At 35.5% G+C, this 16,282-nt stretch overlaps 2 protein-coding genes and 2 long non-coding RNA genes across 6 annotated transcripts in view; 1 reads left to right on the top strand and 3 right to left on the bottom strand.

The window, feature by feature from the left end:
* Positions 1–1,962: 1,962 nt before the first annotated feature.
* LOC142221398 (uncharacterized) lies at positions 1,963–2,947 on the bottom strand. Its single transcript, XR_012718027.1, has 2 exons — positions 2,591–2,947; positions 1,963–2,540 (listed from the first exon to the last, which is right to left on the bottom strand). It is a non-coding gene; the product is annotated as an uncharacterized LOC142221398 (long non-coding RNA).
* Positions 2,948–3,682: 735 nt separating this feature from the next.
* LOC142221397 (uncharacterized) lies at positions 3,683–4,579 on the bottom strand. The gene has a single exon (XM_075291116.1). It carries the CDS (start codon positions 4,562–4,564, stop codon positions 3,719–3,721), a length of 846 nt encoding a protein of 281 aa, XP_075147231.1. The 5' UTR covers positions 4,565–4,579; the 3' UTR covers positions 3,683–3,718.
* A 3,529-nt stretch (positions 4,580–8,108) lies between these two features.
* Positions 8,109–8,608, bottom strand: LOC142239982 (uncharacterized). The gene is made up of 2 exons (XR_012723151.1): positions 8,225–8,608; positions 8,109–8,157 (listed from the first exon to the last, which is right to left on the bottom strand). It is a non-coding gene; the product is annotated as an uncharacterized LOC142239982 (long non-coding RNA).
* Positions 8,609–11,316: 2,708 nt separating this feature from the next.
* Positions 11,317–16,282, top strand: part of LOC142221405 (uncharacterized) — a 35,004-nt gene continuing 30,038 nt past the window's right edge. For 2 of the 3 annotated variants that reach the window (XM_075291120.1, XM_075291119.1), the window contains exon 1: positions 11,317–11,504. The gene's annotated coding sequence lies outside the window, so the exon portion shown is untranslated. The remainder of the gene's footprint in view (positions 11,505–16,282) is intronic. The other variant, XM_075291121.1, reaches the window with a different exon arrangement.

Below are 16,282 nucleotides of genomic sequence, written 5' to 3'. Positions count from 1 at the left end.
TATATGGAATCTATATCGAAATCTGAACCGATTGCAATCAAATTTCACATGCATAGTTACTATGTTGAATCTACTCCCTGTGCAAAACTTCACCTAAATCGGATAACAACTTTAACCTCTGTGGTCATATGACGGAAAAACGGGCGAAAGATATATATGGGAGCTATATCAAAATCTGAACCGATTTCAACCAAAATAAACACGCATATGCAGAACCTTAATTCTACTGCCTGTGCAAAGTTTCAAGTCCAATTCTACTCCCTCTGCAAAATTTCACGTAAATCAGAGTAGCACTTTTGCCTCTGTGGGCATATTAGACCAAATCGGGCGAATGATATATATGGGAGCTATATCTAAAATTAACGATACTATAAAACGTACTCCTTGTGCAAAATTTCAAGCAACTCAGGGCAAAACTCTGGCTTTTGAGGCCATATAAATCCAAATCGGACGAAAGATATATATGGGAGCTATATCTAAATCGGAACCGATTTTAACCAAATTAAGCACACTTAACGATACTATTAAACGTACTTGTTGTGCAAAATTTGAAGCAAATCAGGGCAAAACTCTGGCTTTTGGGGCCATATAAGTCCAAATCGGTCGAAAGATATATATGGGAGCTATATCTAAATCTGAACCGATTTCTACTATATTTGGCACAATTAACGATACTATTAAACATACTCCTTGTACAAAATTTTAATCAAATCAGGGCAAAACTCTGGCTTTTGAAGCCATATAAGTCAAAATCGGACGAAAGATATATAGGGGAGCTATATCTAAATCTGAACCGATTTCAACTAAATTTGGCACAATTAACGATACCATTAAACGTACTCGTTGTGCAAAATTTGAAACAAAGCAGGACAAAACTCTCGCTTTTGGGGCCATATAAGTCCAAATCGGACGAAAGATATATATGGGAGCTATATATAAATCTGAACCGATTTAGCTGATATTTGGCAGTTTTTACGGGACTGACAAAACATTCAGATGTACAAAGTTTGAAGAACGTCGGTTCATAAATACGTGAATTATGATCAAATCGGTGATAACTATATATGGCAGCTATATCTAAATCTGATCCGATTTTTTCCAAAATCAATAGCGATTGTCTTCTACCCGAAGAAAGACGTTATGTCAAATTTGAGGACGATCGGACTTAAACTGCGACCTGTACTTTGTGCACAAAATTACATATACAGACAGACGGACGGACGGACAGACAGACAGACGGACATCGCTAAATCGACTCAGAATTTAATTCTAAGCCGATCGGTATACTAAAAGATGGGTCTATGACAATTATTTCTTGGCGTTACATACAAATGCACAAACTTATTATACCCTGTACCACAGTATTGGTGAAGGGTATAAATATGGGAAACATTTAAATCTGAAGCAATTTTAAGGAAACTTCGCAAAAGTTTATTTATGATTTATCGCTCGATATATATGTATTAGAAGTTTAGGAAAATTAGAGTCATTTTTACAACTTTTCGACTAAGCATTAACCATTTTTGTCGAAATCAGAAAAACATATATATGGGAGTTATATCTGAACCGCTGTCAACCAAATTTGGCACGCATACCTACAATGCTAATTCTACTCCCTGTTCAAAATTTCAACCAAATCGGAGTTAAAAATTGGCCTCTGTGGTCATATGAGTGTAAATCGGGCGAAAGCTATATATGGGAGATATATCCAAATCTTAACCGATTTCAACCAAATTTGGCACGCATATTTACAATGCTAATTCTACTCCCTATGCAAAATTTCAACTAAATCGGAGCAAAAAATTGGCCTCTTGGGAAAATGAGTGTAAATCGGGCGAAAACTATATATGGGAGCTATATCTAAATCTGAACCGATTTGACTGATATTTTGCAAGTTTTTCGAGACTCATAAAATATTCGGATGTACGGAATTTGAGGAAGTTCGGTTGATATACACGCCAATTATGACCAGGGGGCTAATCACGGCATTCGATATCGAGAACTTTTGATCGAAATCTAAATTTTTCGGATCACGGGAGTCGATATCGAGTTTTTTGGATCGACAATTTTTTCGATTGGTAAATTGCAATCGTAAAACATTTTTCACTTGTTTTTTACATTGTTATCGCCATATAGGAATAGTAAATATATTAGTTTTAGTTCGAATTGTTGCTAATTTGTAGTAAATTTACATATAATGAACATATTTAAATATTTAGGACTAATGCAACTCCAATAAAAGTTAATCAAAAATTGGTCATAGTCGAGTCCGGGAGCGAGCATCCAAGCTTGGCAAAGAACCATATATAAAGTGCACATGCTAGATCGATATCCAAGAGATTGTGATCAACCAAATACCGTACCATTCCCTGACAACATAACGCTTCTGGACCACCTTGTAAGAATAGTGAATTATGAAGGTTTCCACTCGCAACAAATTGTAAGACGGCAGACAATTGTAAAGTGATAGAATTGACGTTGACATGCCACCAAAAATTATTTCCCATTTGAACGCCAGCCGAAATCGTCCATTGAGCCTGCTAAAGGTGACTTTTTAACAGTGCACACCATTTCAAACCCATGTACTTACACCAATAACAATGTGCACTTTTATTCCTTATTTGTCACTGAATTATTTTATATTCATCTCATCCTCCAATTAGGAAGGAATTCGGAGGAATGTATGGGTCCATATGATATAATGCAATACAATTTACTTTTTACTTTGAAACCTCCAAAAACATGTTTTTTCTACATTCTATTTTGTGACGCTAACTTAATTTTGTCATTTCATTTTGTTCTGCTTCGTTTTTTGCTGTTGGCAACGCTTAAGAAATTGCATCAAATTTCGATCGAATCCCGTGATCCAAACTTTTAATCGTATCGACAATTTTTTCGATACGATTATGAATTCGATATCGAATGCCGTGATTAGCCCCCAGATCGGTGAAAAATATATATGGCAGCTATATCTAAATCTGAACCGATTTTTTCCAAAATCAATAGGGATCGTCTTTGTAAAGTCCACACAAATTAGAATTTCCAAAAAATATCGAATGTTGACCATTTTTTTGGAAAAAGGCACGTACATTCTTTCTTTCGTAACAGTATTTTATAGATTTCTCCCAATCTTTTTTTACTTGTTTCTTATAGAACACCAAATAGGGATGCGTTTTAAGCTTTTATCGACCATTTTGGTCAAGTAGTATATGAATACTTCTCCCAAAATCGGCTATTTTTCAAAAACAAAAATTTTGTTTTCAAAAATTCTCATTTAGCAAAGCACCGATTGCTAAGCCGATCAGTTTTCCAAAAAGCCCTATGTGTCCACTAACTAACTGTAAAAGGTTTCAACATCCTACCAATAAATAGCTGTGAAATAAAAAATTACAAAAAAAATACAGAAGAAATATTACGAATCCGCTAAAAAACGGAATTTCTAGGTTCAAAATATTGATCCCACTTTGTCAAAATTTTGCAAAAAAAATTAATTGTGGGGCCTTTAAAAGTTCTAACCAGCAAAGAAATCGGTTCAAAATTGCGGAGTTGACAGCTAAAACAAAATGTCATACCCCCGAAGTGACCAACTTTCAACGCCTGCAGATCAAGACAGATGGGCAGACTCCCCATTAAAAAAGAGTTCACTTAGTATGTGGCTGCTACACCTACATCATAAAAAATATTGTGTTTTCCTTTTTTATATAAAAATAATACTATATTATATATCTTGTAACCATTGCAAATCCTTGGAAATTACATCTTCATCACTTTTCTTTAACTTTTTCAATTTTTTCTTATTTATTGTAGTATCATCGTTTCCTTTGTGGTCCTTATGTTTTCTTTTCTTCTCACTAACAAGTTTTACTTCATCATCGTCAGTGCTACTTATTTCTTCAATCTTTACACTAGCTGATGGCTGGCTTCTGGATAACTTCGATTTTTTGGCAACGCTCTTCCTTGAAATTTCAGCTTCCTTAAGACGATGTAGTACATCAGGTTTAAGATCAAGCTTTTCCTCATACCGAACACCCAACAAAGGATGACGGACACGTATTGCGGACGGCATAGGGACACGCTTGGAAGGTGGACAGCATTCTTCAATACGTTCGGATGTGACATTGTCCGAAGCTTTCAAACGGTCACGTACTACGATTGTACCTCTCACTGGGAGTAAACGTAAATCGTATCCGCCTTTACGGTTGCTGTACGCAAATGATTGTTGCTGTTTGCCTTCCACAAATTCGACTGATATAGTTTCTACATCGGAAAGACTAGTGCGTCCAGGTATTTTCAGTTTCTCATGTTCTAACACTTTAAGATCCATTCCTTTGGGACATTGCAGGAACCAAACATCGCTATCAACCAAATCGATGTCCTCTATTTTCCCGACAGTTATAAGTTCATCCACCTCATCAACTTCTGAAAATTGTTGATGTTCGTTTAAGAAAGTAGCTTTTAGAGCATTTGGTTCCGGCAGCATAATTATAATGTAATGTTTCAAAACAAAATAGAACTCCACGTGAAGATTTTTGGATGTTCTAATTTCGGTCGTATTAATACTCATACTTGTCAAGTTTTAGTATAATAAACAGATTTGTCATTGCGAAAATGAAGCGCTAGATGTCTCTGTCAACAAAATCAAGGGAAGGGCTGTCATTCGGGATCGTTTTGTATAAAACCCGGGATTCGGGATTTTAAAATATTTTAAGTAATAAAAATCTACAGCGACAAAAATTGCTGTACATTAAACCAATTTAATTTAATTCAATTTCACAGTTGCCAGCATTTCAAAGTTTCATTTCATCCTCATCGCTACCACAGACTCGTGAATGACACTACAACAATCGCCAACTGTGATGGGGGAAGCGTACGAAAAAGTATGAAATGTACATGAAAGTATTTTGGAATAAAGTGATTGTTTTTCAGGTATTCTCCAGACACGCTGTCTCCATCGAGAATAAACAAACGGCTGATAGATGCTGCAACGTGTAAATCAACATCGTTCTTTTATTAATGAAAAAAGTTATGTTAAATGTGTTGATATAAATGGAAAAATGTTATATTTATACGAATTTATAAATGTTTACTCAAATTAATAAACATATACACAATTGTGTTTTACTTGACCACAATGATCTTTTACAACTACCTTATGGGCTTTACAGACTATCAGTTATTCCGGACTCGTGTCGAATATATCCCATATATTGTGTACATTATAACTTAAGTCCGAAGGCATAATCGATACTGTTGTATGTTTATAGGATCGATAACACATTTACCGATTATTTAGTCATCACCGACATGTATCGATCCGACACACTGTAAAGCGGACCTTAGACGGTCGGATAAACACTACGACAGAGGTTCGCCTATTTGTTGTGTGTTCGATCAAGTTTTACCCTCACACTGCACGAACAATTATAATAACAACATGAAGAAATAAGAAGAAGCATAAACACAAACAATGAAGATGGACGAAAAGTTAGGTGTAAAGCCCTTTTTTAATAAAAAATGGAAGAAACAATAAAAATTCCAAGCTGAAAAAGCGATCCATCATTAATTCCATTGCAGAAATGCTTGTTTTAATTATGAAAATAAATTTGCTTTTTCTAATGTTTGGCGAACATGCCCTTGCACGTGAAGATTTGTGCCTCCTAACCAGAAAAATCAAAGTTGTTTTGATTTTATGGCAACACGTCCCCCCAACACGCGAACATGGCCTTATATTAGCGGATTTGTCGCCGCAACGTGTTGTGTCGCAAAGTTTATCCGATCGTATAAGGTGCCCTTAAGATTCTTTACAAACACCGACATTCCGTCCGGAATAACTGATAGTCGGTATTACGGTGTTTGTAAAGAATCTTACAGTGTGTCGGATCGATGCGACTTGTCGGCGATGATAAACATGCAGCAGTATCGATTATGCCTTCGGACTTAAGGCTGAGTACTATGTTCAGTTTTCAAGCTGAAAACCAGCTAATTTTCACGGTTACTTTTTTTAATCAATTAATTTTGAAATATTAAATGGTTCGCAATAAATAAAGGGTGATTCTTTTGAGGTTAGGATTTTCATGCATTAGTATTTGACAGATCACGTGGGATTTCAGACATGGTGTCAAAGAGAAAGATGCTCAGTATGCTTTGACATTTCATCATGAATAGACTTACGATCTGCCACAACGTCGAATTTTCAGTGAATGGGCCCTAGAAAAGTTGGCAGAAAATCCGCTTTTTTATCGACAAATTTTGTTCAGCGATGAGGCTCATTTCTGGTTGAATGGCTACGTAAATAAGCAAAATTGCCGCATTTGGAGTGAAGAGCAACCAGAAGCCGTTCAAGAACTGCCCATGCATCCCGAAAAATGCACTGTTTGGTGTGGTTTGTACGCTGGTGGAATCATTGAACCGTATTTTTTCAAAGATGCTGTTGGACGCAACGTTACGGTGAATGGCGATCGCTATCGTTCGATGCTAACAAACTTTTTGTTGCCAAAAATGGAAGAACTGAACTTGGTTGACATGTGGTTTCAACAAGATGGCGCTACATGCCACACAGCTCGCGATTCTATGGCCATTTTGAGGGAAAACTGCGGAGAACAATTCATCTCAAGAAATGGACCGGTAAGTTGGCCACCAAGATCATGCGATTTGACGCCTTTAGACTATTTTTTGTGGGGCTACGTCAAGTCTAAAGTCTACAGAAATAAGCCAGCAACTATTCCAGCTTTGGAAGACAACATTTTCGAAGAAATTCGGGCTATTCCGGCCGAAATGCTCGAAAAAGTTGCCCAAAATTGGACTTTCCGAATGGACCACCTAAGACGCAGCCGCGGTCAACATTTAAATGAAATTATCTTCAAAAAGTAAATGTCATGGACCAATCTAACGTTTCAAATAAAGAACCGATGAGATTTTGCAAATTTTATGCGTTTTTTTAAAAAAAAAAGTTATCAAGCTCTTAACAAATCACCCTTTACATTGGATCTTTTCCATCCATAATTTGAAGAGACTTGATAAAAATGTTATCGTCTTCATATATATTTTTGCACTTTTAATTTAGTGTTTTGGTGAAAAACTCGAACATAGTACTCACCTTAACTTATAATGAGCACAATATATGGGATATGTTCGACACGAGCACTGTCGTCCGGAATAACTGATACTGTGCAAAGCGCATAACTGATAATCTGTAATGCGCTTTACAGATTATCAGTTATTCCGGACGACAGTGCTCGTGTCGAACATATCCCATATATTGTGCACATTATAAGCCCAGCCAACATTTTTTGAATTTGGGGGCGCTTCTGAGAATCCTCACTACGTCGAAAACAGTCGTATACGATATCCAAACCTCCTCGGAAAAGCGCCGTCACTATTGAGAAGTTGTAGTACGCCAAGTTACTACAAAAAAGTATCGCATGAGTGCAATTATTAGGTGCCCTTCTGGATACATTTAGAAGGACGCCAATAAGAGCCCCTTCAAACAATCAGACAAAGTGCATTTTAAGATAGTTGTAAAAGAATCATTGTGGTCAAGTAAAACACGATTGTTTAGATGTTTATTAATTAATTTTATTAATTACCTTAAAATTCACTTTTTCTGATAATTTGCAAGGGTTCTTATTGGCGTCCTTCGAAATTGATCTAAATAGGCACCTAATAATTGCACTGATGAGAAACTTTTTCGTAGTAACTTCCCTGCCAACATTTTTTGAATTTGGGGGCGCTTCTGAGAATCCCCAGTACGTTGAAAACAATCATATACGATATCAAAAACTCGTCGGAAAAGCGCCGTCACTATTGAGAAGTTGTACCACGCCAAGTTACTACAAAAAGGTTTCGCATGAGAGCAATTATTAGGTGCCTTTATAGATCAATTTAGAACGACGCCAATAAGAGACCCTCCAAACAATCAGAAAAAGCACATTTTAAGATAGTGGTAAAAGAATCATTGTGGTCGAGTAAAACACGTTTGTTTAGATATTTAATAATTTGATTAATTATTTACAAATTCTTAAAAATATAACATTTATACCACTATCACATCACATTTAACATAGTTTTTTGCATTAATGATGAGGTAGAGTTACAAGTAGCGAGTTACATGTTGCAGCGTCTATCAGCCAGTGTTTTTATTCGATGGAGGCAGCGTGTCTGTAAAATATTTGAAAAACAATCACTTTATTCCATTTGGAAAATCAAAAATTGTTCACCAATATACCTTTCACAATTTTAAGCGTAAAATCTATGTTTTCAGAACTTTATTTTCGTTTTTATTTAAATAAAATATAACAAGCTGGTTGCGCTTGGCGTTTCACAAAAAATAAAATGGCTTTTGTAAAAGTAGTGATGGCAAAATACATGTATGAAGTACATTTTGTACTTTATGATATGCTGCCCCCCATCACAGTAGGATGGTTGTAGTGACATTTACGAGTCTGTGGTAGCGATGAAGATGAAATGGAACTTTGAAATGCTGGCAGGGTTGGCGTGGTACAACTTCTCAATAGTGACGGCGCTTTTCCGACGAGTTTTTGATGTCGTATATGATTGTCTTCGACGTAGTGGGGATTCTCAGAAGCGCCCCCAAATTCAAAAAATGTTGGCAGGGTATGTTTTCAGCACTTCATTATCGTTTTTATTTATATAAAATAAAAGAAGCTAGTTGTGCTTGGTGTTTCACAAAATATAAAGTGGCTCTTGTAACAATAGTGATGGCAAAATGCTATTACAGTTGGCGATTGTTGCGGTGTCACTTAAGCGGACCTTAGTCGGATAAACACTCCGACAGAGGTTCGTCAATTTGTTGTGTGTTCGTTCAAGTTTTGCCCTTAAGCTGAGTACTATGTTCAGTTTTCAAGCTGAAAACCAGCTTGTTTTCACGGTTACTTTTTTTAATTAACTAGTTTAGAAATATACAATTATTTGCTATCAATTCCTTGAATCTTTTCCATCCATTATTTGGCAAGAATCGATCAAAATATAATCGTCTTCATAAATATATTTGTACTTTTAATTTAGTGTTTTGGTGAAAAAACCGAACATAGTACTCACCTTTACACTGGACGAACAAATGTGATGACAACATGAAAAAATAAGAAGAAGCATAAACAAACAATGAAGTTGTACGAAGATTTATGGGTGAAACCATTTTTTACTGAAAAAATTGAAGAAAATAATAAAAAAAAAATCCTGGTATATGTGTCAAAACAATGATTCCTGAAGTAATCCACATTTAATATATTACAAATCACTTGATGAATTTAAAATACTTGTCGCCTGGTTTCCCATTGATTGGAAGTGGAATTTTTCCACGTTTTTGCCACAATACTGGTTTAGATTTATATATTTCTTTAATTTTCAACCAGAATTGGCGATCCATCATTAATTTCATTGCAGAAATGCCTGCTTTTAATGTAAAAATAAATTTGTCTTTGATAATGTTTGTCGAACATCCCCTTACACTCAATGATTTGTACCACCCAACCAGAAAAAATCAAAGTTGTTTTGATTTTATGCCAACACGTCCCCGCGACAGCCGGACACGACCTTATACAATCGGATTTGTCGCCGCAACGAGTTGTGTCGCAGGGTTTATCCGACTGTATAAGGTGCCCTTTACGAGTCTGTGGTAGCGATGAGGATGAAATGGAACTTTGAAATGCTGGCAGCAGTATCGATTATGCCTTCGGACTTAACTTATAATGTGCACAATATCCCTGCCAGCATTTCAAAGTTCCATTTCAACCTCATCGTTACCACAGACTCGTAAATGTCACTTCAACCATCATGAAAAGGTACATCAAAAAGTACATGCAAGTAATTTGCCATCCCTACTGTTAAAAAAGCCATTTTTTTGTGAAACGCCAAGCGCAACCAGCTTGTTATATTTTAATTAAATAAAAACGAAAATAAAGTTCTGAAAACATAGATTATACGCTTAAAATTGTGAAAGATTATACGCTTAAAATTGGTGAACAATTTGGTGATTTTCCAAATGGAATAAAGTGATTGTTTTTCAGATATTTTACAGACACGCTGCCTCCATGGAATAAAAACACTGGTTGATAGACGCAGCAACATGTAACTCGCTACTTGTAACTCAACATCATCATTAATGCCAAAAATTATGTTAAATGTAATGTGATAGTGGTATAAATGTTATATTTTTAAGAATTTGTAAATGTTTAATCAAATTAATAAATATCTAAACAAACGTGTTTTACTCGACCACAATGATTCTTTCACAACTATCTTAAAATGCACTTTTTCTGATTGTTTGGAGGGTCCCTTATTGGCGTCGTTCTAAATTGATCTATAAAGGCACCTAATAATTGCACTCATGCGAAACATTTTTGTAGTAACTTGGCGTGGTACAACTTCTCAATAGTGACGGCGCTTTTCCGACGAGTTTTTGATGTCGTATATGATTGTTTTCGACGTAGTGGGGATTCTCAAAAGAGTCCCCAAATTCAAAAAATGTTGGCAGGGATATGGGATATGTTCGACACGAGCACTGTCGTCCGGAATAACTGATAAGGCCGGTATGCACCTCTAGCGAAATTTTCGGTAGCAAAAATTTATTTAAGTCTACAACAAAAAAAACAGGGCTGTGTACACAAATTTTAAACCAGCTAATAGCTTTTAAAAATTGTTAATATATGTTCGAAATATTCCTCAAATAAATTGTTTATTATTTACAGACCTTTTAAAACTTTTACGCACACAATGATTGTAATAAATTAAATGTTTGCTGCCAAAATATGCTTTTGACAACCCTGTTATTTTCATTAGAGGTGCGTACCAGCTTACGAAATTGAACGCTACCGAAAATTTCGTTAGCATAAATAGCAATGCATTTCTTATGGGAATGAAATTTTTCGCTAGAGGTGCATACCGGCCTATAGTCTGTAATGCGCTTTACAGACTATCAGTTATTCCGGACGGAATGTCGGTGTTTGTAAAGAATTTTACAATGTGTCGGATCGATACGACTTGTCGGCGATGACTAAATAATCGGTAAATGTGTTATCGATCCCATAAACATGCAGCAGTATCGATTATGCCGTCGGACTTAAATTATAATGTGCACAATATATGGGATATGTTCGACACGAGCACTGTCGTCCGGAATAACTGATAGTCTGTAAAGCGCATAAAGCGCATAAGGCACATTACAGTGTGTCGGATCGACTTGTCGGCGATGACTAAATAATCGGTGTGAGCGGTGCATAAAATTCGTGCAGTAATCAGTACACAATCGTATTTAGGTAACAAATACCAGCAATGAAGTATTGATTACTTGTCCGACACTATTAAAAAAATAAAAGAGAGTGTTTTTTTAACGAAATGGATATATAGTCGGATTTGTATCGGTTTTAATTTGGAAAATTTTTGCATTATATTTTATTATTATTTTATTGGAAGCGCAAGAATCCCCACGCAACTGTAAATAAGAACATTTATCGAAGTACAACATTATAAAACTTCATGTTATTATTGTGAGTTCTACGAATTGATATACTTTGTGTTAATGTAATTTGTATAAATTGGGAATTAAAGAGATAATGGGAAGGAATAATCTGAAGAAAAGAAATAACAAATATGTAAAAGCCAACGTTTCGGTGACGTGGTCAAAATATATTTAACCAATAAAGTGTTACTATTTTAATGATACACGCATTACCCAGATTAGTCCATACACATATAAACGTTATCTGTTATGTACTTTACGTTTGTTTTTGGTTGCATTGATTGCTTCTGGTTATCAGTCCCTGCGGTGATATTTAATAATGCATGAAAAAAACAGGTAAAATTCATTGAAAGAAGGGAAGTATATGCGGGAGCAATTTGGATGCAAACAATGATCTGAACGCACGACGGTAATCGCACATTCAATTACAATTAGCCAAAAATGTAAAATATGTAACAGTTAGTTTAAAGCTTGTTTTGTTTATTACCGTTGAAGATAAAAGATTGCCATTCAGAGATCACTGCAGCATCTCCCTCCTTCTTTACATCCGGTCTTGGGACCGGCAACGGCAGAGTTGTACATGTATCCACGATAAATAAGTAAAGGACATATATATTTGTTTATTATCACAATTTAAGCATTATAGTTCTAGCTATAAAAGATATCAACCTAAGGTTTATATAACAAGTTGGCTGATAAGTCCCCGGTCTGACACATAGATGGCGTCGCTATATATAGTACCAACCTTCAAATGATTCGTGTCAAAATTTAACGTCTGTAAGTCAATTAGTTTGTGAGATAGAGCGTCTTTTGTGAAGCAACTTTTGTTATTGTGAAAAAAATGAAAAAAAGGAATTTCGTGTTTTGATAAAATACTGTTTTCTGAAGGTAAAAAATACGGTGGAAGCAAAAACTTGGCTTGGTAATGAGTTTTCGGACTCTGCCCCAAGGAAATTAATATAACAATAATTGATTGGTATGCAAAATTCAAGTGTGTTGAAATGAGCACGGAGGACGGTGAACGCAGTGGACGCCCGAAAGAGGTGGTTACCGACGAAAACATCAAAAACATCCACAAAATGATTTTGAATGACCGTAAAATGAAGTTGATCGAGATAGCAGAGGCCTTAAAGATATCAAAGGAACGTGTTGGTCATATCATTCATCAATATTTGGATATGCGGAAGCTCTGTGCAAAATGGGTGCCGCGCGAGCTCCCATTTGACAAAAAAAAAAACAACGTGTTGATGATTCTGAGCGGTGTTTGCAGCTGTTAACTCGTAATACACCCGAGTTTTTCCGTCGATATGTGACATGGCTCCATCACTACACACCTGAGTCCAATCGACAGTCGGCTGAGTGGACAGCGACCGGTGAACAGTCTCCGAAGCATGGAAAGACTCAAAAGTCCGCTGGCAAAGTAATGGCCTCTGTTTTTTGGGGTGCGCATGGAATAATTTTTATCGATTATCTTGAGAAGGGAAAAACCATCAACAGTGACTATTATATGGCGTTATTGGAGCGTTTGATGGTCGAAATCGCGGCAAAATGGCCCCATATGAAGAAGAAAAAAGTGTTGTTCCACCAAGACAACGCACCGTGCCACAAGTCATTGAGAACGACGGCAAAAATTCATGAATTGGGCTTCGAATTGCTTTCTCACCCACCATATTCTCCAGATCTGGCCCCCAGCGACTTTTCTTGTTCTCAGATCTCAAAAGGATGCTTGCAGGGAAAAAATTTGGCTCCAATGAAGAGGTGATCGCCGAAACTAAAGGCCTATTTTGAGGCAAACCCGAAGGAGTACTACCAAAATGGTATCAAAAAATTGGAAGGTCGTTATAATCGTTGTATCGCTCTTGAAGGAAACTATGTTGAATAATAAAAACGAATTTTGACAAAAAAATGTGTTTTTCTTTGTTAGACCGGGGACTTATCAGCCAACCTGTTAAATGTCTCTATGAGGCCTCTTGCGAATATCTGATACCTCTTCATTGATTTACCCTATCCGTTATAGCAGCATTGGCACCAGCTCGAGTTTCGTCGCTGAAACTCATTTCGAAGTCAAATCGAAATGTAAAAGCTGTATAAAAACTATAACCTTTAAAGCAAATATTATAACTTGATGGGGACTGGTCCAAATCAACGATTGAAAAAGTCTTTTTTTCTTTCACATGAATTCGATGTCTCCATTCCAAAGTACGCTAAGTCTAAAAAGTGAATTTTACAGGAAACAAGTTCAAAGTTTTTTTTTTTTTAATTTTTTAAATTTTCCATTTGTTTTGTTTTGTTATCATTGGTTTTGTTCTTTAAGCATTGTTGTTGTTTTTTATTTCAGCTTAAAACCATACATTGACTAAACTACAAGAGTAGCTTAACCAACAGAGGAAAAGAATGTTTGTCAAATTTATTTGGGCAAAGCCCTATAGACTGCAAGATGGTTGGATGGACGCACGTTTCGGAATTACCACATTCCTCATCAGCATCCTCTACTTGCAGCAAAACTATCAACCAATTATCAGAATAAATTCAGGCAGTTTATTAAACCCAACAAAAACCACACTTGAACCCTCCGAAAAAAGGTTTTACATTGATAGCCGGCTTATGCCGAAATAAATTCGAAACAAACATATCTCTTTTCCTATGCCACTGTCAAATCATCGATTTGAATTCACATGGCTGGGTTTATTTTGAGCGTGCCTCCTCTTCTTTTTCCATTTGTTTTGTTTTGTTATCGTTGGTTTTGTTCTTTAAGCATTGTTGTTGTTTTTTATTTCAGCTTAAAACCATACATTGACTAAACTACAAGAGTAGCTTAACCAACAGAGGAAAAGAATGTTTGTCAAATTTATTTGGGCAAAGCCCTATAGACTGCAAGATGGTTGGATGGACGCACGTTTCGGAATTACCACATTCCTCATCAGCATCCTCTACTTGCAGCAAAACTATCAACCAATTATCAGAATAAATTCAGGCAGTTTATTAAACCCAACAAAAACCACACTTGAACCCTCCGAAAAAAGGTTTTACATTGATAGCCGGCTTATGCCGAAATAAATTCGAAACAAACATATCTCTTTTCCTATGCCACTGTCAAATCATCGATTTGAATTCACATGGCTGGGTTTATTTTGAGCGTGCCTCCTCTTCTTTTTTTAAATTTCGCAAAAACGTAGATTGTGTTCCGCTGTTGCATTGGATATAGCGAAAGCATTCAATAGTGTTGATTATAGTAGACTTTTGCTAAAGCTTAACAATCAATTTGGTGTCGGCATGCAGGCTTATTTTTTCTTATGTAGCAGGACGCACACAATATGTTAATGTGGGTGATATATGGATGATTTCCATCACAGTTTACCAAATAGACAATGCGAAATTTTCTGTTTTGCTGATGATGTTTTTCTTTTATTTTCTGCACGTCGGGAATCTCCACAGCTGTTGGTAGACAATATTAATGCATCGTTGGAACGGGTGGTAGATTGGACCACGAATAATTCTTTAAATATCAATTCTTCTAAAACGAAGGCAATGTTGTTTGGATATCCTGAGCGAAATGATTTGTCATTTAATATATCTATTTCTAATAGTAATATTGAGATTGTGGAGAGGATGAAATGTCTTGGTATTGTGATTGACTACAAACTTTCATTTAGTGCACATATTGACATGATTTGTGGTAGGGTGTGGAGTACTTTGAGACGAATTTATTCGGCTAATATTTATATGCCACTTTTTGTCAGGCGAACTGTTGCACATTCGCTATTGATGTTGCAGATTTTATATGGCCTGGAGATTTTCTCTGGCACTAATGAGAATTTTGTATTGACTATTAAAAGGCTGGTGAATACAGTTGTTCGTTTTGTATACACGGTGCGTCGAAGGGACCATGTTTCTGGGTACGTTAAGAAGTTTTTGGGTTGTTCTTTTACTGACTTCGTTTACTTCGACTATTCTATTGTACTATAAAAAGTGGAATCCCTGCGTAACTTTACCGTAGCTTTACCTTTAGTAGACCTACTCGCAATCCTCAAATAGTTATTCCGAGAATTCGGAATTCAGCCTATGCGAAATCTTTTGTTGTGAGAATTGCGTGATGCTGGAACTATTTACCACATTATCTACGCATTTTTTCCCATACGAATAATGTTTTCCGTCTTAAGTTAGTTGAACATTATAAAACCTTAGCATCATAATATATGGATATCTGAGCACGAAGTATCTGGATCTTTTAGTATTAGTTCTTGTAGATTCATATCTAGAAATTGTAGGTGCTGTTACGTGTTTGTTGTTGGTTGGGGAACCAAAACTGAATCTATCACTTATTGTTTTATTTATATATAAATTTATATATATATACATATATATATATATATATATATATATATATATATATATATATATATATATATATATATATATATATATATATATATATATATATATATATATATATATATATATATATATATATATATATATATATATATATATATATATATATATATATATATATATATATATATATTTTTTTTTTTTTTTTTTTTTTTTTTTTTTTGACCACAGTGGCCAATCTTTTGCTCCAATTTAGTTGAAATTTTGCACAGGGAGTAGAATTAGCATTGTAGCTATGCGTGCCAAATTTGGTTGAAATCGGTTCAGATTTAGATATAGCTCCCATACATATGTTTTTCTGATTTCGAAAAAAATGGTCAAAATACCAACATTTTCGTTGTAAAATCGCCACTGCTTAGTCCAAAAGTTGTAAAAATGACTCTAATTTTCCTAAACTTCTAATACATATATATC

This window comes from Haematobia irritans, chromosome 1, assembly GCF_050003625.1.
Source record: "Haematobia irritans isolate KBUSLIRL chromosome 1, ASM5000362v1, whole genome shotgun sequence".
NCBI lineage: Eukaryota > Metazoa > Arthropoda > Insecta > Diptera > Muscidae > Haematobia > Haematobia irritans.
Note: the sequence above shows the minus strand (reverse complement) of the source record. Positions and strands in the feature narration are given on the sequence as shown.